This window comes from Anser brachyrhynchus (genome assembly GCF_964034855.1).
Source record: "Anser brachyrhynchus genome assembly, chromosome: 19".
Taxonomy (NCBI): domain Eukaryota; kingdom Metazoa; phylum Chordata; class Aves; order Anseriformes; family Anatidae; genus Anser; species Anser brachyrhynchus.
Genome location: NC_137712.1, coordinates 12,121,146 through 12,140,223, shown reverse-complemented (window position 1 = coordinate 12,140,223; position 19,078 = coordinate 12,121,146). Strand labels below are relative to the sequence as shown.

Genomic DNA, 19,078 nt, shown 5'->3' with positions numbered 1-19,078 from the left:
ATGGCCAAGAAGGCCCAGAAGGACATTAGCTGAGCTGACCACAGCACCCCGGGCTTGCCCATGCTGTATGGCCTGGCCAGGAGGGGGGCTCCTGCCCCAGGCAAAGGGATGCTCTGTCAGTGAGACTTACTGGTCCACAGGACCTCACTGCTTATCTCCATTCTGACAGCCATGGGGCAGTGGAAGAGCGGTAGAGCTGCTGTCCTGGCATTCAACAGCCCTTGTAAAATGCCCTGATGTCAGTTTTGAGAGTGGGGGTTACAAATCTCACAGCAATTTGCACCATTCCACCACTGTTCCTCCAGGGCAGACCTGCCTCAGGGGAGCGCATCGCCAGAAGGTGAGCACGGTGGGGCAGTGGGCACTGCAAGCCCTTTGCAGCCATGGTGCGCATCTCACCCCAAGAAGTGTTCAGGACAATGACCTTCCTTGGTACAGTGGAGAGGGACGGATTATTTAGGGGTTTAAATGGTGCAATCTTCTCGTGATGGTTGTTTCTGTCACGCAGCAGTGACCTGCTTCCCTGATGGGCCTGCTATGAGCTGTGGCCTGGAGGGGCTGGCTGCCCAGGCTGCCTGCATGTGAGGTTGGCATTGGTGTCCCTGTGTGCTGGCTGCCCTCAGCCCAGCTGGCTGCTGGCTGCCCAGCTCCTGCCCAACCAATGTGTGGGCAAGAGAAGTGGTGGGCTGTCCACATCTGTTCTTGGAGGGGACCAGCTGCCTGCAGCAAGCTCTGCCCCATCCCAGCTGTGACTCTGAGGCTGGGAAGGATGTCCTCAACACCAGCAGGTACTGAACCAGGCCAGCTCTGTCCCTCCCCTCACTCTGTCCTGTTGATCCAACCAACCAGACAGACATCTACCCTTCCTCCCTTCCTTCCTTCTTTCGTTCCATACAGACAACCAGCCAGCCATCCTTCCATCCCTCCCCCTCTCTTTCCATTCCCCTGTTTTGTTTCATTTCTGCCCTGTCCCTGCCTCCAACCAGCTCCCTCCTGGCTCTCTGTACCCCCTTGCTCCCTCTCCGCTGTTGATGCTATCTTCAACCATCTTGTCTCTGTGCTGCTGTCAGGGTTAAGTGCAGCCAGAGCAGTGAATGACTTGGCTGCCCCGGCTCCAAGTTTTGTTGCTAAGGGTGACAGTGTTTCAGGCACTGCTCTGGAGCAGCTGCCTGGGCATGACAAAAGCTCCTGTTGTCCTGCCACAAAGTGCCATTATTCAGAAAACTTCTGGGCAAAACCTTGCATGGCATCTCTGTCAGGTGGGTGTCACCTCCCAGGGCCATTGGGCAGTGACCAAGCACAAAGGGTCACCCAGGAGACGCAGTGGTGAAGGGGCACTGGGTGCCAAGGTGCCCTGTGGAGGTCGGCTGTTCTGTGAGGGCAGCAGTGGGGCAGCCCCCAGGGAGCGTGGGGGGCGGGCACCTGAGCTCCCTGGCATGGAGAGGTGCCAAGGTTGGGGATGTCAGGGCTGGTTCTGTGCCTTTTCACCACACTCCGCTGGCTGGAGTCACAGGGCTGCCATGCTGGGATGCCACCAGGCTGACCAGCATTTCTCCTGCTTTAAAACCCCAGTGGTATTTGCTGTGTCCAGCAGCACCAAGACAGGCCACAGTGCTTCAGACAGTGGTCAGCCCAGGGCCAAGGCCTTTGCTCCAACAGGGGCTTCTTGTTGGTCCCTGGGGAAGGAGGGATGTATGCACCCTCCTTCCCCCTGAGCATATACCCAGCTTCTCACTGTTCCTGAGAGACTGCAAGCAGTTTGTCCCTCACCCCACACTTCATAAAACCCCACCCTGCTCAGCTCAGGGCAGGGGGCAGTAGCGTGAGTTACTAGTGGGGTTACGGAGCAGTGCCCGTGACCTGGTCTCTCACCTCCCTCCATTCCACTGCCTTGGGTCATGTCTTGGTGAGCTTCCCCAGTCTTCTGCTTGGCATGACTCTGAACACCAACAGCAGTGGGACATGGGGCAGCACAGCCCCAGAGAACCTGGTTGCCCATCCCTCCTTGGACCTGGAGCCTGAGCACTTCTCACAGGGCTGTCTTGCTCCTTGGTCCATGGGCAGAGGATCCATCCATCTGCAGAGGGCAGCAACCACCCACCCACAGTTCTCCGGGTGCTGCTGGCGTTACCTGATGGCCCGTGGCCTGTCCACAGATGCTGGCTGCTCTCCACCCAGCTGGGCAGAGCTGGCAGAGACCCCAGCTGCCAGCCTGGGTTTGAGCAAGACAGCTCCAGCCTGGCACAGTCTCTGCCCCTGAGCTGCCCCTGGGCATGCCCCTGGGCTGCTGCCTGCACACACCAGCTGCAAATTCCTGCCCGGGGCTTCTAAAACCCTGCCTAGGGTAGCACCGTGGCTGACAGCTGCAGATGTGGCCGTGGCCTTCCAGCAGCCTCCCAGGCCTTCCAGGACACAGCTCCTTCGGCTCCATCTTGCCCTGCATCCCTGGTGGAAACCTCATGGCCAGTGTGGCACGGCCACCTGTGCCACACAGGGAACTGGGGAACAGCAGCACGGACAGCGCTGTCAGGGAGCGCTGCCAGCAGCGAATCGGGCTGGGGCAGGCCAGCCTGGGAACAGGGCCCTGTGGGCTGTGCAGTGCCCAGTATCAGGGTTCTCAATCACACAGGGGAAGAGATGCAGAAAGGGAGTTGAGAAAAGATAACAGGAAACAGGACACACGTCTGAGGAGGAAAAAATACCCAAACCCAGCACTGCAGCTGGCCTCAGAGGTCTCTGAGGGTGGCACTGAAACCGCAGAGCCTTGCTACGCCCCAGCACATTGGCAGAGCACTGTGGGCACAGTGCTGGCAGGGGCCCCATGGGAGTGGTCCTTCTCCCAGGAACCGGGCAGCCAGAGGGATGGAGAGAAGCAAGAGTGAAATGGGGGGTGCAGCCTCCAGGGCTGCTCAAGCACCCCAAGAGCCCCCAAGGAGTGGTTTAGGGGCAAAGAGCACAGTGGACCTCACTCCCCTACTCTCTTCATGCCATGCTATGCAAGTACATGTCCACTCAGAGGACAGCACTACATGCCTCAGGGCTCTCCTCCCTGCCTCCGACTCGGTTTCCCCCTCTCTCTTCACTCTGCCAGGGCCTTAGGAGACAGGTGTGCCCAGGCAGCCATGCCAGCAAAGAAACAACCAGGCAGGTGGCCTCACCAGGACAGTGGCACAGCCAGACCCCAGGCATGGGCACAGCTCTCAGTGCAGGCGCAGTAAAGGCACGCACGTGCCCACTTCCCCTTTTGGCAGAAAACATCCCAGCAAGGGCAGGTGCCCAGGCCTGGCAGAACAGAGGAGCTGCTGGTGCTGCTTTAGCTGACAGTTTCAAGATGAGTCAGTGGGAGCCAAAATCAGGCTGGCATCCTGTTTTCAACCTGGCTGCAGGGTGGCAGACAGGAGGCACCCTGGGGAGGCTGAGGGCAGGGCCCTGCCTGCACCCATCTCAGAGCAGGCAGGGCATTGGGACGGAGCAGGAGCGTGCACGTGCTGAACCCCCAGCACACACCTGCTCCTTCCCGGCACTGGCCAGGAGGGAATTGCCCCCAGCCCAGCCACAGCACAGGTGGTCCTGGTGATGGTGCCAGGCTAACGTTCTGGGCTTGTTAGTACCCCTCTCAGCTCTGCGATGGGCTGAAGAAAATGCAAAGGCAGAAAATGCAAAGGTTTATTCCAAGACAAATGAGCATCTTGCTCTTCATCTGCTTCTGGGTGATTTTGGAGCGAGTTGTGTGTGCCAGGAACCTGCAGCCAGACACGACAATCCTGATTTTCAAGAGTAAACAAAATAATAGTAATACTGTTCTAGTGGTCTCAGCAAAACAGCGTTTGCAGGATGTGCTTTGGCACAGAAACTGCCAGCCCGCAGAGCTGCCCACGGGCTCAGCCCAGCCCCTGCAGCCTCCCTCCCTGCCGTGCTCTGCATGGGCACTGCCCTGGGAGGCAGCTGCGGGCAGGAGCACAGTGGCCAGGGCAGCCTGCTGGGCACCGGACCCTGCCTACATCCTGCTCCACATTGCTCACGCCCAAGGATGGGGCTGGGTGGCAGGGCTCAGACCAGACTGGGGGGGGGCTCTCCCTGCTGTCCCCTCCTTGGTATCACCCTGTGACCCATCTCTGTCCCCTTGCACTCCTCTGCCATGGGGCTGGAGGAGAAGACATGCCAGGGGGTGGGAGACCTAGGGACCTGGCTGGAGAAGGTGGCCAGTGTGGGCATGAACCCAGTCCCTGCTTGCTTCTGAGGGCAGCCGTGCTCCTTCCATCCACGTGGTGGAGAGCACTGATGAGCCCCAGTGCAGGGACACAGGGACATTGGGCAAACCCCCAAACGGGCAGGTACCAGGAGAAGCCACAGCTCATCTGGGGCATTGGGGTTCTGGCTAGCAGCTGGGATGGGAGAGGTGCTCGGCAGACACGAGATATGATTTGTGCTTGCTTTCAAAGACGACCCCTTGGAAATCCCTTTTGGGGAACTGAAACCCCACACAGGGCTACCTGTCTCTTCTGCAAGGAGCTGCAGCCCTGCCAGAGAGTCGGGAGAAAACACAAGGCCATGGGGCAAGGTGCGCAGGCACAGAGATCTGCGAGCATCTACCAGGGTGCAGCACACTGCCATGGGGCAGCACGGGACATGCACTGTGCAACAGGATCCCATCCTGACATGGGGCACCCCCCAGCCATGTGAGAAGGAGCCCAGCCATGGGGCACCCAGCCATGGGTGATATTGCCACCCACATGGGGGAAGTGCTCAGAGTGCGCTGTGAGAGCAGCAGGAAGGACCTGCTTGGGGGCTGGGACAAAGCAAAACCACAGAAAGGAGGAAGCCCTGAGTGCTCCAGCCCAGAACCAGCAGCTGCCCCGGAGTACCTGCGTGGGCAGTCACCAGCCCTGGTTGTGCCGTGCTGCGCCGTGCTGTGCCGCGCCACGCCGTGCCGAGCCGCTGTCCGTTCCACAGTAAGTCCGCAGGCTGAGCCCACGTGCCAGCACTGCCGCACAACATGGGGAGAGGGGGCTAAGCAATGGGTTGGCTCCTGGTGCTGCCAGCCTGAGGATCTGCCCTTCCAGAGCATCCTTTGAATGTGGGGCAGTGTCCCCACTGCTGGGGACTGGCAGGCAAAGGGGCCCGAAGCACCGGTGCCCTCATGCGTGGTGCAGGGAGCAGGCAGAGCTTTTTTCCCTCTTATAATGATTTTTTTTTTTTTTCTGGAGCCTAAACTTAGCTCATGTATTTTAGCATGCCAGACGGAGCAGGCCAGAGCAGGGAAGGGATTTGCAAAAGCAAAGCTGCTGCAGATCAGCTGGGAAAGCAGGGCAACACCTTCCACAAGCCTCCAAAATCACAGAGGAACCAGCACCTCCTGCCTGGCTGTGGGGCTGGGGCATCTAATATGCTTTCAGAGGTTACCTTGAAAGGGAAACTGTCTTTGGTGCTGAACACTGTGGGTGACCTGCCAAAAATTTAGCTGCAGCACATGCAGAAATGCACACTGCCAAATGGGTAGGGAAAGGAACTGAGGGGGAGCGCCCTGTACACCCGGGGCTGTGCCTGCAGCCCATTCCATGCCCGGCCACCCAAGCATTGCCAAAGCAGGACAAAAAAATCAGGCAGTGTCCAGCCGTGCAGCCCTCGGGACCAGCACTCATGGGGTTTTGAGCTGGTTGCTGGCACCTGGTGCAGCTGAATGTCGCCCCCCAGCCCCCGCATCTGCTCTTGCTGCTCTCTATTTCAGGGAGCAACTCTGACTCAGTTAAGAAGCAGAACCTTTGGCAAGGCCAGACGCAGGCAGAAGGGCACTGCAGTGGGGTGACCGAAGGTGCAGACGCGCTTCTCATGCTGGATGGTGGGTGACTGGGGTTCCCACGTGCCTACGGGCCGAGCCCCGCCAGCTGGAGACCTACAGCAGCCCAGCTGTGGGAGAGCCAAATGCCCCTCTGCCCGTACCTCCCTCTGCCCTGCCTGCTGGGGACTGGAAACCTGGGGCACCTGAAAATAAAGTATGGGTATATGCGGTGCCAAGACAACCAGCTCCCAGCCTTGGTGTCTTCGTGGCTGGGGAGAGCACCCCAAGCCCAGGGAGAGCACCCCAAGCCGGGTAGGAGCCCTGCCATCACTGCAGGAGGGTGCTGGGACAAGTGAGGCTTGTTTCAGGCAGGACCCTGATCTGGCCCTGATGGGGTTTGGGACTTCCTGATGGCTGATCCATGAGTGGGTTCAGGGATGGAGCCTTGCTATGGGGTGTGGGTTCACAGCATTTCTTGCAGCGACTCCCAGCCAGCTGTGAGGCCAGACTCGGGGTACTCCCTCACCCTTTGGCATGTGGCCCCAACCTGCAGCCCCCCAGAAAGAACAGCACGTTCCTCCCAGGCTTTGCTGTGGCAAGGCTGGCTGCATTTCAAGCTCAAAACATCCGCCCCAGGCAAAGCGAGAAGTGTGGAATGGGACCGTGCCTCTTTGTCGGATGGGGAAACTGAGGCACAGAGCAAGTGACAAGGAAAGCATCCCTTGTGTGTGCAGTTGGGAGTGGTGCTTATCAGTTGTGACAGGGGCACAGGTGGCTCCTGACTGTTGGCTCTGTATGCCCTCCCCACCCCCTTCAGCAACAGCACTGCTTGCCCTTAGAGACTGGGGGCACTGGGGAACACATGAGGGAGGGTGATGCAAATGACAGCACCAGCTTGGTGTGACACAGAAGCAACGGCTCCTGCCTTTTCCTACCCTGACAGGTAGCCTCAGGCAAAGTCCTTTTATCTTTTGCATGTGGGATTTTATGAGCTTAAAAGTCAACACTAAAGGAAAAAAAAAAAAAAAGAGCACAAAAGCCCAGAAAAAAAATGGAAAGCACATGGTGAAAGTTGTGGGTCCCTCTGTGGCAGCCGGGATGGCATGCACCCATCCCCTTGCTTGGCCGAGGTGCTGCCCACATCCCCAGCCTGCCCCAGGCCAGGGATCCCTGCAGGGTTGTGGCAGTGGGTGCGTGGGTGGGACCCTGCAGGGGGGCAGAGGTATACTGGGGCCTGGGGGCTCCTGCTGTGCCTGAGCCCTACGGGGTTTGGGTGCCATGGAGGAAGCGCAGAGAAGTGTTTCTCCAGCCACGCCAGCCCCAGCATCTCCTCGCTCCTCCATGCTCCCGCTGGCCAGGTGGCTGGGCAAGCTGAGCTGATGGCCCTTGCTGGCTTCTTCTGTCCCAGGCACAGCCTGCAAGAAGGTGACACCACCAAGAAGGTGACACCACCAAGAAGGTGACACCACCAAGAAGGTGACAGCCAGCCCTGCTGAGCACCGGCAGCATGTCCCGGGCATCACCACTGCCACGGCTGCCATGGGGCCGGCCCAGTGTGAAGGCAGTGGTCACTGCTGGGTTGTTTGTCACCATGCTCTGGAACCTGAAGTGCTTCATCAACTCATCTAACACCTCTGGTGAAGCCCCCAAGCATACTAAGCCACTGGTGGTCCTGGTGTGGGAATGGCCTTCAGATCAGGTCCCAAACATCAGTGGGGACATTTGTCGTGAGCTGTACGGCATTGAGGGATGCTGGCTCACCATGGAGCAGCGGCTCCTGCACCAGGCAGACGTGGTGGTGTTTCATCACACCAGGCTCCAGCAGGGCAGGGACAAGCTGCCCCAGGAGAAGCCACCAGGGCAGAACTGGGTGTGGGTCTCCCTGGAGTCCCCCACAAACACTAAAGCATTAGCAGGATGGAAACAGACCTTCAACTGGGTGATGACCTACAGACGAGACTCAGACATCTTCATCCCCTATGGCAAGCTTGTGCCCAACCAGTCAGCCACCATGAACATCCCCACGAAAACCAACTTGGTATCCTGGGTTATTAGCAACTATCACAGGACTCAGAAAAGAGCTGAAGTCTACAAGAACCTGTCCAGGTACCTCCACGTGAACATATATGGGAAGGCAAACAGAAATCCGCTTTGCAAAGACTGCCTTTTGCCAACAACATCCAAGTCCAAGTTTTACCTGGCCTTCGAGAACTCCATCCACCGGGACTACATCACTGAGAAGCTCTGGAGGAACTCCCTGATGGCTGGCACCGTGCCTGTGGTGCTGGGGCCTGCCCGGGCCAACTACGAGCGGTTCATCCCCGCAGACTCATTTATTCATGTTGATGACTTTAGTTCCCTGGCAGAGCTGGCCACCTTCCTGAAGACCATGAACTCCAGCCGTTACCAGCAGTTCTTCGCATGGCAGAAGAAGTACAGTGTGAAGCTCTACGCAGACTGGAGGGAGCGCATCTGTACCATCTGTGCCATGTACCCCAGCCTGCCCCAAGGCCGTGTCTATCCCGACCTGGAGAGCTGGTTCAACACCTAATGCAGGGCTGACATGCGCTGAGGGCACTCAGCACTGCCAGAGACATCAGGGATGCATTTGTGCAGAAGATAAAAGTGGGAGGAGTGTGGGGCACCCTGCGACAGAACAGGATGCTGTGCAGGGAGGGATGTGGGACCTCTAATACTCGCCCTGTTGTTGCCACACTGTTACCTTGAGCAACTCCGTGTGACTTAGCTTCCTGCCAAATGTGACTATCCACCCATACTGACCTACCCTGCTATGGTGCTGGCATAACCAGAGGGTGCTTTGGAAATAAATGACACAGGTTTCCAGAGGCTCTGCCCATCTGTCAGGGCCTGGGCAGGGCTGAGGGCAGGCGAGGACAGCAGGAACCATCAGCTCCCCAACCTTCCTTTCCTCCTCATGCCCTTGTAATCATGCTGTGCCCCCCCAACACTACTTGGGCAGCAAATCCATGGTGGCAGAGGCCCCCGGTGATGTTTCCGGCTGGGTGACCGCAGCGGGGGCGGGGGGGGGAGGGTGTTGAGAGGGAGGCGGGATGGGAGAGACATGGTCCCCAGGGACCTCAGGGCAAGAGGCTGCATCCTGCCAGGGACCCAGCGTCCTGTAGCCAGGGACGAGCAGCTCACGCATCGCACCAGCTCCCACAGCCTCTGTGCTGGCACAGCCCTGCAGAAGCCATTTCCCCTGCTTCTGCTCTCTTGCCACTGATGTCCCCGTGCTGGCAGGACACCGGATGCTCTCAAGAGCAATCACAGCCTGCTCAGTGCAAGGCCGAGTCAGAGCAGGATGGCTGTGGTTTTGCACTGCCGGCTGCACGTACTGCTGTGACAGGAAGCTGTTGAGATGGTGCTGTCCTGAACTTTGCAGCGAGCCAAAAGGAAACGCCCCACACCAGTGCCCTTGGCACTGCCAGCCCCCGCACACCCCGTGCCATGCACACACCATGTGCCCTGGGCACCCCCGCACCACGAGCATCCCACTCTGCGCTGTGTGCACCCCCTCTGTGGACACTGCATGGCGAGCGGCCTGCACTGTGGGCACCCTGCAGCACACACACCCTGCCTGGGAAGCTCCCTGCACTGCAGGCACCCGAACCCAAGAGCATCCTGCACTGTGGGCCCCCTGCTAGCACACACACCCTGCAGTGTGGGTACCCTGCACCGAAAGCACCCTGCCCTGTGGGCACTCTGCACCACCTACAGCCTGCGCCACGCACCCCTGACCATGCAAAGGGCATCCTGCTCTGTGGGTACCCTGCACCCCGGGCATGGGCAGCCCCCAGGCACTCCATGGGGAAGCACCCATCTGGGACTGGCAGCAGACATCGGGGCTAGGCAGCAAAACTGGGGAGGAATGTGACTGCTCCATCCCCGCCTCACTGTGTGCAGACCCACACCTCACCATGTGTCTCCTCGTTTACCTCCCCAGTACCGGTGACTCCTTTTGTCACACATTTTGCCCAGTTTCCCTCACTGCAGCCCCCAAGACTACACAGCCTGAGCCCCACCACCCTGCCCAGCAGCACCCAGCAAGCTGCAGGCCACCCACTGGACCTGGTCGCACGGGCGATAACCCACAGGAGAGGGGACGATCCCGCTTGCGGTGTGCGCTTTGTGAACACGTTCCCCCCCCGCCCCCCCCAGCGTCAGCCTGGTCCAGACCTGCCTCATGTGGCAGTTTGACAGGACACGCCACAACCTTCTGATTTCTGCAGTGTGGTTTCTCATTTTGTCTTCTGGATCAACTGAAAACTGAGCAGGAACATGTCACACCCCTCTCAGTGCTGCCCTCGCCTCCATGGCAGCGCGGCCCCAACAAGCCTCGGCTGGCTGCATCACTTCTCCATCATCATGCACGGCCATGAGGGGCTGCAGGATCTGGGGGTCCCGTGAGATCTGGGCGTCCCACAGCCTGCTCCCCGAGGGGACCCTACCTGGCTGCGCAAACTGCAGCAGAAAATCAGATGGTTGAAACTTGCAGAGTCAAACCTAAGCAATGTGACAGCCTTCCCAGGCAGAAATGGCACCTCTGTAGGCAAACCTACGGTCTAATGTATCACAGACTGCCAGCCTCCATCACCCCCCGCCCACCCCTCCCAAGGGCACCTCTGGCCACAGCAGTTTGCAGCAGGCGCTGTGCCTGGCTGTGAGCCCCAGGATTTGAGTCCTGCTGCTAAATGAGGCTGTGGGCAAGAAGTCCTGGGCATCCAGGTACTAGAGAACAAGTGGGGACACAGGGGTGAGGGCAATGGGGTCCTGCATGTGTTTCCACCTCTGCCCTTTGCAGGATCCCAAGGTGCTCTGAGAGCAGCAGCCAGCTCCTGCACAGCCCACGAGAATGAGGGTGCAGACCAGCCCTGAAAAGCAAGAGCAAAACCATCATTAACTGGCAGCTGAGCTAATAAAGGGGCTTTTCAGAGTTTGTTTCAATACAGATCTGGTCACTTAATTGCTTGTGCTCAGGGAGAACCCTGAGGGTGCAGACTGATGGCTGCAGCAAACTAGGCTGCACAGCCAAGGGTGCTGAGCAGTGAGTTGTCGCACCCTGGAAGTGCCCTCCTTCTCCCATTTGGCAGTCCCCATGCACCTCCTGCTGGCATCACCCCGCACAGCCTTGCTCCCGGCTGGCCCCAGTGCCGTGGGGCTTCTTGGCCACCAGCACGGCCACCTGGCAATGCTGAGGCTGTCCAGGATGTGCCTTGCCCAGGACTTGCATATTGCTCTTGCAAGCAGTGGTGAAGCAGCACGCCCCAGCAAGCCCTTCCCTGTTCGTGGACCCTGGAGGGACCCTTCACCTGAGACTCCCTTGGGCTTTTGCCTTTCCAAAAAGTAGCTATGGAAAAAAATAGCAGCCCCATAAGGGTGGGAGGTGACCTCTGTGCACACTCCTGAACACATCTGCTTCTGCAGACAGGAAAGGAAATGGGCTGTGTGCCCCCACCGACCTGCAACCCAGTTCCTGGAGCTGGACACATTGCTCCACAAGCCGCCAGGCCCCTTGGTTAAGAGCTGGATCCAGAGCAGCTCACGGGCCAGCACCCACTGACCTGAATTACCTCCAGCAGCACGAAGCAGTGGCTCAGCTGCAATTTAAGATCATGCCATTCAGCAGCGCTCCCGGCTGCGGTGTGGGCGCCAGCTTGCTGTATCTCCAGCCGCTGCAGGCAGCGACAAGCCGGGTCTTTTAGACTGTGGCAGCACCAACTCTCACAACCAAGCTCAGTGTAACCCCTCTGCCTGCTCAAGCCTTGGGCACAGCAGGGAGCTCAGCCCCACGTGGGTGCACCGTCCAGCTGCTGGAGCAGCACAGCCCCCCCATGCCCCCCATGTGCAGCCAGACCCAGACTGACACCGTTGTGGTCTGCAGACAGTGACCACAGCAGGACCCAAGCAGGCACAGGACATAAGGGAGGCAAGGAAAGAGCTGACTAGCTCTCATGCCCCAAAGAACTGAGATTTATTTCACTGCCAGAGGGAATATGATTAAGGAAAAAAAAATCATCATCAACTACAGCAGGCTCAAAGGCACGGGGTGCTAGCAGCATGGACAAGATGGCATCAGCCCCACTGTGGGTCCTGGGCTGGGACCGCTGCAGAATAGCCCCAGGGCAGCCCAGCTAAGGGCTGTGACAATGGCTAGAGAGTGAAGAGGGCCCAGAGGCTCCGGGGTGATGCTGGGAGGGGAGGCCCTGCCCCACCACCCTGCCCTGCTGGCCTGCCACGGTGGGCGGGCAACAGGGTGACCCTCCTGCGCTGCCAGGACGAGCAGGGCTGGAGGCTGGGGCTGCTGAGGGCTCCCCCCGCAGCATCACGCAATAGCCCTGGGCTCACCCCAGCCACCCACAGCAGTGGGCAGAGCCCACCAGGGGACCACCCCCTCCCCGTGTGCAATGCCCCAGCCCTGCTCTATGTAACAGGGAGGAGGCATCTGGGAAACTAGTGATCACTACAAAGAATTTTGCTTTTTAAAAACTAGAAATACAGCCAAAACCATAAAAAAAAAAAACAACTCCCCCCACCCCTAAAAAATTTAGAAATGCTTTTTTTCTGGTTCTCACAGGAGCAGCTCGGCAGGGGCCAGGCACAGGCGGCTCCACCCAGCCCCCAGGCACGCATGGCTTTGGCAGGTAACAGTGAGGGAGCTCTCCCCCACACCCCCGAAAGGCAGGAGGGTGCTGACCCCATGCAGGGGGGCTGCTGGGACCAGCGAACTCACGTAACTGGGAAGGGCTGGGAGCAACTGTAGAGAGCGGGCACCATCCCCACGCTTGGCTCCCGGCCCTTCCTCAGCCCCTCAGGCCCCAAAAGCTGTAAAATAGCACAGCCACTGCCCAGACAAGCCCTGGGAGCAGGGCCGGAGCCATGCCCGTGCCTTGTCAGGGCAAGGGGAGGACGCTGCCCCTGGACGGACGGGCTGCAGTCGGGGCGCACTTCTGCCTGCCCTGGTTCAGTGGCTGCTGTTGTTCATGGAGAGCCCAGGCTGCAGAGCTTGAGGGAACATCTCGGCCTTGTGGAAGGGCGGCATGTAGACCGGAGGGGATGGCGCTAAGCTATAGCCCTGGGACGTCACCGGGATGGGCAGGCCAGGGGGCACCAGGGACTGGTTCATGTCGTACATCACCCCCTCCGTCTCATTGCCAAAGGGCAGCAGCAGCCGCTTGCCTTTCTGACGCCGGTTGCAGAACCAGACCCGGACAACCTGTGAGGGAGGGGAGACAGGGCAAGGATGAGTGGTGCTCTGCAAGCCCAGGGACACTGTGGCAACAAGACCCTTCTGCTGGTGGCACCTCCACGGCCCTGAAGCGCCTGACCCCCTGCACGGCTCCTCCTGGGGCTCAGCACGGAGGGGCAGATGGTGGCAACCAGCTCCAGCCACCCTCCCACACCTTCTTCCAGTATCAAAACTGGCCTGATGTGGATGCTCAGGAACTGCAGCTGTTTGGAACCCCCGCCCCCCACCCTCCAAACCCTGCCAAACCTACATCTTTGTCCAGGTTCAGGTCTTCAGCGATCTGGGAGATCTCCTGGGGACTGGGCTTCACACATTTGCGGAAGAAGCTCTCCAGCGTCCCCTTCACATTGGTCTCGATGCTGGTCCTGCGTTTTCTCTTCCGGGCTTGGGCCAGCACTTGCTCTGCATTGCACATCTGGAAGTGAGAGAGACCACACACTTGGTCACAGGGTGGCCCAAGGCTGGCAATGTCCCCCCAGCCTCCGGACACACACACAGAGCTGGCTGCAGAGGTCTGGGAGGGACGGCAGGCTTTGTCCCTGTGACCATCTGCCAGCACAGCCTCTTTCTGATCAGCAGTGCAGAGAGACGCAGTAAAAGCTCAGACTTCGCTGCTGAGCTTCACCCCACTGCAACTGGGCTCATTCCCAGCATCCTACCGCTGATTCCCCACCGGCATGGGCAGGGGAGACGGACACATCTTTCTGCATTACATCCCATCCCTCCAGCCTGCCCTCAGGGAGCAGCAAGATGCATCTCCAGCTCGTCCCAGACTCCAGCAGTAGTCAGCTGCTCCGAGACGAGAGCTGCCCCTGCTGTCATATGGTGCACATGGGGGGAATTTGGGCTCCCACCTGCCTGGCTGAAGGGTGCTACTTAGCAGATCAGCGGTGGACTGGGTACCCCCCCCTCGGGACCAAACCCATGGCTGTGAGAAAGGCGGTGAGCCACTGCCATGGCAAGAGAAGCCTGCTCCTCCCTTCCTCTCCCAAAAAGCATGTGTGCAGGGCAGGGCAGGAGAGGCTGCAGCTCATTTGTCAGCACGTAAACCAGACACCCTGCCCTGCCCAGCCCCGTACCTCCTGCATGTTGTCCGTGTTCTCTGCTTCGTTGAGCCAACGCTGTAGCAGTGGCTTCAGCTTGCACATGTTCTTGAAGCTGAGCTGGAGCGCTTCGAAGCGGCAGATGGTCGTCTGGCTGAACATCTTCCCTGCACGGGGAGGCAGGCGCTGTTATGCACAGCTCCCCGAGGGCAGCTGCCACCCCCAGCAGCCCCCCAGGGCTCCCCAGGGACCAGGCACCAGGAAGGGCGTTTTCCCTGCTGGTTCGGCAGGGACTTAAAGCACTCAGAAACTCTTCAGAAACAGCTATTGTAAACCAGTTCATTGGTGCTAACAGCAGCTTTAGCAAACACAGGCTGGTGCTGGCCACCACTTTTGCGGGTCATTATGTAGCAAAAATCTCTTTTGCCCCCGTGCCCCATCCCCATGTTGCCCTTTTTGCCCCCAGGTATGGGGAGAGATGTGGAGAAAAGCTTACCATAGAGAGTGCCCAGAGCCAGCCCCACGTCAGCCTGTGTGAAACCCAGCATTATGCGCTTGTGTTTAAGGTCCTTGGCGAACTGCTCCAGCTCTTCTGAGGTTGGTGCATCCTGGCAGGGAAAAGCAAACTCAGAGGGAAAACTTGCACCCACCTGGGCTGGGACTGCAAAGAGCAGAGTCCCATTGGCGGGGGGGGCAGTACGGGCCTGGGATAGGGACAAGGAGGGGTGGACAACCCTTGGTAGCACTGATGCACACCTGCCGTTGCCACCTTGGGGTGACGGGGTAGGGGCAGAAAGGATTTTCCCCAACCCCCAAACAATGGACTCCACTGGGCTCTGGACCCCTCATGCCCCCCCCCCCCCCCCCACATCTTGCTCCACACAGGAGAAACCTCTGGCCCTTTTCTGGGACAGAATGCAGGACGTGGAGCACCAGAGCCCCGAGGTGTGGGGAGCTCTGCCCTGAGGTGTGGGGAGCACGTCCCTTCTGCCTGGGCTCACACCCTCACAGCCTGACCAGGGGCACCACAGACCCACAGGCGGCTTTGGCAATCTCCCCAGCATCATTCCTCTACCACGCACCCCACAGCGTGTCCCCTGGGGTGCAGGGCAGGCACCAGCCCCTCTCCTGGCTGAGCCCAGTGAAGAAGAAATGACTCAGATAAAGTGAATTTTGAAAGAACATATGATTTGACTGGGTTTCAAGCACATTTTTGCAACAGCAAGACTTCACTTCTGGAAAGCTGCTTACCCAAGTGCTTCACTTCCTCCCTGCAGTACAGTCTCGAACTGCTGTAGTGGGCATTTTGCAATCTTTTCACCAATTGTCATGTTTGCCGCATTTTTCATATTTTACAGGCACACCTCCTGCCGGCCAGTCTCAGCTTTTAATTGCTCAAGTACATCGGCGACAAGAAGCCCAGAGCATCCCTACCACGGGGCACCCCGACCCTCTTAGGAGAGAACTGTTCCTTCTGCCTCGGCTCAGCACGGCAGGACGTGAACTGCAGGGCGGGCAGGAGAGCTCGGCGCCGGCCGTGTAACACACACACACACACACGGGTGCCCCACGTGCTGGGCTCGGCGGGCGTGGGAGCTCCAACCTTACTTTGCCACTTACACAGCAGCAACTCTGTGCAAAAACAAGAAACCCACAACAGAAAACGAAAAGCTCGGAAAAGCTTTGAAATCAACCACATCATCGCTGCTGCTAACCCCGGCGAGCGTTTGCTGGCAGGGATGCTTTTACGTCGCGCCCCGAAAAGATTTAAAACCGAAATCCCCCAAGACGGCCGCCAGTCACGCTGCCGAGTGAAGGCGCCTGCCCTCACCGGGGGCAGCCAGCGGGGGGCCGCTCTCGTCCCGGTGCCCGCCCGGGGGCGTCGCGCGTGGGCGCAGCCCCGCGGGGCGCGGCGTGGGGCAACCGCGGCGACCGGGAGCTGAGCGGGGCAGAGCAGAGCCCCGGGCCCGACCCCGCCGCGCCGCCCCGGGCTCCCGACCGAGCGGAGCCCCCTCTCCTCCAGCGGGGGCTTGAGGAGCGCCGGGCGCGGCGGGGCGCTGCCCGCGGGGCCGCGGAAGCGTCCCGGTTGCTCTAAAGCACCTCCCCAGAGGCCGAGCCCTTCCCTCGGCCGCCCGTCGGGCTGAGGCAGCCGTGTAGCCCCGCGGTGCAGCGGGGGCTGGCTGTAGCCGTGCAGCCCCCGGTCTCTGCGCTGGGGGAGAAGGGACGGGGCTGGCCCCGCGGGCAGGGAAATGGCCCCCGGCCCGGCTGGGTGCCAGCCTGGAAGTCCCCGTCTTCGTCAGCGCCTCCCCGACTCTACAGGAGTCACGGCCGCGCCGAGGGGAGGGGTGGCCAGGCACCCGGCGGGTTAAGGGGTTCCCAGCCCGGAGCCCCGAGCAGGTTTGCTGCCGTCCCGTCCCCTGACCTCGGGCCGATCTCCGCAGCCGCTCCCCACGGCTACGCAGAGCCTCTCTCTACAGACGTTTCCTCGGAACGTTAAGAAACCTCAAAGGCGTTTTTTGTGCCGCGAAGCTGCACTTTGCGCAGGCCCCGAGGACAGAGGGAGCTGCGATGCCGGGACGAGGACGTGCTGCCGGCAGTCGGAGCCGCGGGGACCCGATGGCTGCACAGCGCTCCTCCCAACGTCCCCCCCCCGCCGGGGCCGGCCGGAGCCGCTCGTTCTCAGCGGGACACGGGGACGGCGGGGCCCGGTCCCGGCTCGGGGTCCCGAGGACGCTCCGCTAACGCGCTCCTGGCCCGCCCCCGCCGGCGGCCGTCCCGTCGACAGCTGCCAAGTCGGGACGGCGAGCCGCCCGTGCCGAGGCCGGGGACCGTCGACGAGGACCCGGAGCGCGCCGAGCACGCGGCGGGGCCGGGGCGGCGGGCGGGGCAGCCGTCGGGGGGCAGCGGAGGGGCCCGGCCGGGCGGCGGGCCCGGGACGCGCCGGGGAAGGGAGCGGGGGTCTCACCTCGTCGCCGCTGTCGCTGGAGTGTCCGCCCTCGCTGGCGGCGCCGCTGGAGCTGCCGCTGCTGCCCAGGCTGGCGAGGCCGCCGGAGCCCGGCTGCAGGGTGCCGGGGCAGAGCCCGTGACCGGGACCGGCGGGGAAGGGGGCGGCGGCGGCGGCGCTGGGGAAGGGCGCGGCGGCGGCGGCGGCGGCGGCGGCGGGGGGCGCGGGGCCGGCCCACGGCGGGGCGGCCCAGGCGGGGCCGCAGCAGGGCGCGGCGGGCGGCGCGGCGCGGGCCTCGGGGGAGCCCTGGCGGCAGGGCCGGCCCGGGCGCGCCTCCGCCTTAGCGGGCGGCCCCGCGGCCGGGGGCAGCCAGGCGCGGGCCGCCGCGGCGTCGCGGCCGCCGTCGGGCTCGGCGGCGAAAGGGAAGAAGAGCTGCTGCGCGGCCGCGCCGTCGTAGGCGCCGCGCGGGAAGGGCGGGCCGCCGTCGGGCAGGAGGCCGAAGGGGGCGGCCGGCAGCCCCCCGTCCGGGCTGAACATGATGGCCGCGGCCTAGGGCTCCATGCGGCGCCGACGGGGCTTCGGCTCGGCCCGGCCGCCGCGCTCAGGCCGGGCGCGGGCCGTCGGCCGGTGCCTCCATGCTGCGGCGCCGCCGGGGCCACTGAAGGCGGCGGGGCCGGGCCGGGCCGGGCCGGACCGTATGGAAATGGGCCCCCGCCCCATTGGCCCCCGCGGCGCGGCCCCACCGCCGGTGGGTCGGGCGTGAACTTGATCCCCTTGAGCCTTGAGGAGGGGGCAGCGGCCCGGCCGGACGGCCCCGCGGGCGGAGGGGGCCGGGGGGGCCCCACGTGCTCGCCGCCCCTGCTCGCGGCCATCGGGGCGCCCGCGACGGGGGACGGCGACGACCCCGGCCCCGCGGGCAGGGCCGCGGCCTCAGCGGCTCCTCGCCGGGGGCTCGTCAAGGGCAGGGGTGGCCCCGGAGGTGGCTGCTTTGGGGACGGGGACAGCCGCAGCGGTGGGAGCGGAGGCCGGGGCAAGACTGAGGCCTTGGGGACGGGCGGCCGCCGGGACACTGGTGCCTTCGTGCACCACTCGTCCATCCCCTCCACCTCTGCCTTGCAGTGGGAAACAGGATCCAAGTGGCAGCGCTCCCTGGGCAAGGCTGGGCATTCCCAGCTCCCTGACACTGCGGCGCGGCTCTGCCCTCCCTCGCTGTGCAGTGGCAGGCTGTGCCGTGGAGGCAGGCTAGAGGCCCCAGAGCTCTGGGTGTGCCTCTTGGGCTAATTGCAGCCTTCGCTATCGGGCTGATCTACTCCACAATGGACGTGCTTGGTATTTTCTCTATCTCAAGGGCTTTCCTTTCACACTGCCTCCTCGCAATGGAACTGTCGGCCCAGGTCGAGACTCCCTCCTCCCTGGCAGGAGCTTCCCAGGATGCTCCTTACAGCCAGCTGCTCCTGATGGCCAGGCTCAAGCTGGGATGCGCCTGCCCCATGGCAGCTCCTGGGGCCAGGCAGGGCCAGGCAGGCCTGGTACCTGCTGACCTGGAGACAGAGCTAGGGCAGGGGCAGCCTGATCCAGCACCTTTCCCTGTTTATTAACCCGGATTACCGGGAGCTGTTGTTTAGCCTCTGTAGTCTCACACTTGAGATATGCCAAGGAGATAGGCTTGAGGAGCACCCTCCCCATCACTGTGTGCTGCAGCGGTGCTTCTGGCAGGCTGGAGATGAAGGCGGCTTGCTGCTGGTTTCTGCTGCTGTTTTCTGTGCATGGTGGCTGAGCAGGGGTACGTGCCCAGGGCTGGCACCCGCAGCGCCAGTGGCAGCCCATAGCCCAGCACAGGGCCCTGCCGCATGGGGGGAGTGAAACTGGAACCACCCCCTTGTGATGGTTTTCATATAAGTGAAAAAATGACAAAGTGAGGTGGATTTGGGGCCCTTCCTGAGTCCTGCTGGTTTCACTGGGCATTTACCAACCTGCCCCGATCCTGCAGTTCTAGGAGGGGACAGCAGGCAAGGAAAATGACCGGGGAAAACTTGAAGGATGCG

At 61.5% G+C, this 19,078-nt stretch overlaps 2 protein-coding genes across 4 annotated transcripts; one reads left to right on the top strand and one right to left on the bottom strand.

Annotated features, from left to right (window-relative positions):
• Positions 1 to 1,975: 1,975 nt before the first annotated feature.
• Positions 1,976 to 12,323, top strand: FUT7 (fucosyltransferase 7). Of its 3 annotated transcripts, XM_080562170.1 has the most exons (3): positions 1,976 to 4,952; positions 5,729 to 5,839; positions 7,188 to 12,323. In XM_080562170.1, the coding sequence occupies exon 3, from the start codon at positions 7,287 to 7,289 to the stop codon at positions 8,328 to 8,330; it is 1,044 nt and encodes a 347-aa protein (XP_080418296.1). In that variant the 5' UTR covers positions 1,976 to 4,952; positions 5,729 to 5,839; positions 7,188 to 7,286; the 3' UTR covers positions 8,331 to 12,323. The 3 variants fall into 3 exon arrangements, with proteins under 3 accessions (XP_080418296.1, XP_080418295.1, XP_080418294.1); XM_080562169.1 differs by having other exon boundaries at positions 5,729 to 12,323; XM_080562168.1 differs by lacking the exon at positions 5,729 to 5,839 and having other exon boundaries at positions 1,977 to 4,952.
• LOC308180449 (POU domain, class 5, transcription factor 3) lies at positions 12,203 to 17,647 on the bottom strand. Its single transcript, XM_080562167.1, has 5 exons — positions 17,055 to 17,647; positions 14,586 to 14,697; positions 14,126 to 14,256; positions 13,297 to 13,461; positions 12,203 to 13,013 (listed from the first exon to the last, which is right to left on the bottom strand). The coding sequence occupies exons 1-5, from the start codon at positions 17,568 to 17,570 to the stop codon at positions 12,762 to 12,764; spliced, it is 1,176 nt and encodes a 391-aa protein (XP_080418293.1). The 5' UTR covers positions 17,571 to 17,647; the 3' UTR covers positions 12,203 to 12,761.
• Positions 17,648 to 19,078: the final 1,431 nt, after the last annotated feature.

What these genes read in the sequence shown, in the direction of transcription:
- LOC308180449 (XM_080562167.1), bottom strand. Translation starts at nt 17,570, where the DNA reads ATGTTCAGCCCGGACGGGGGGCTGCCGGCCGCCCCCTTCGGCCTCCTG. An exon ending in CCAGCGACAGCGGCGACGAG is followed by an intron (nt 14,698 to 17,054) that starts GTGAGACCCCCG and finishes TTTCCCTGCCAG; the next exon opens with GATGCACCAACCTCAGAAGA. An exon ending in GGCTCTGGGCACTCTCTATG is followed by an intron (nt 14,257 to 14,585) that starts GTAAGCTTTTCT and finishes CTCCCCGTGCAG; the next exon opens with GGAAGATGTTCAGCCAGACG.
- FUT7 (XM_080562170.1), top strand. Translation starts at nt 7,287, where the DNA reads ATGTCCCGGGCATCACCACTGCCACGGCTGCCATGGGGCCGGCCCAGT.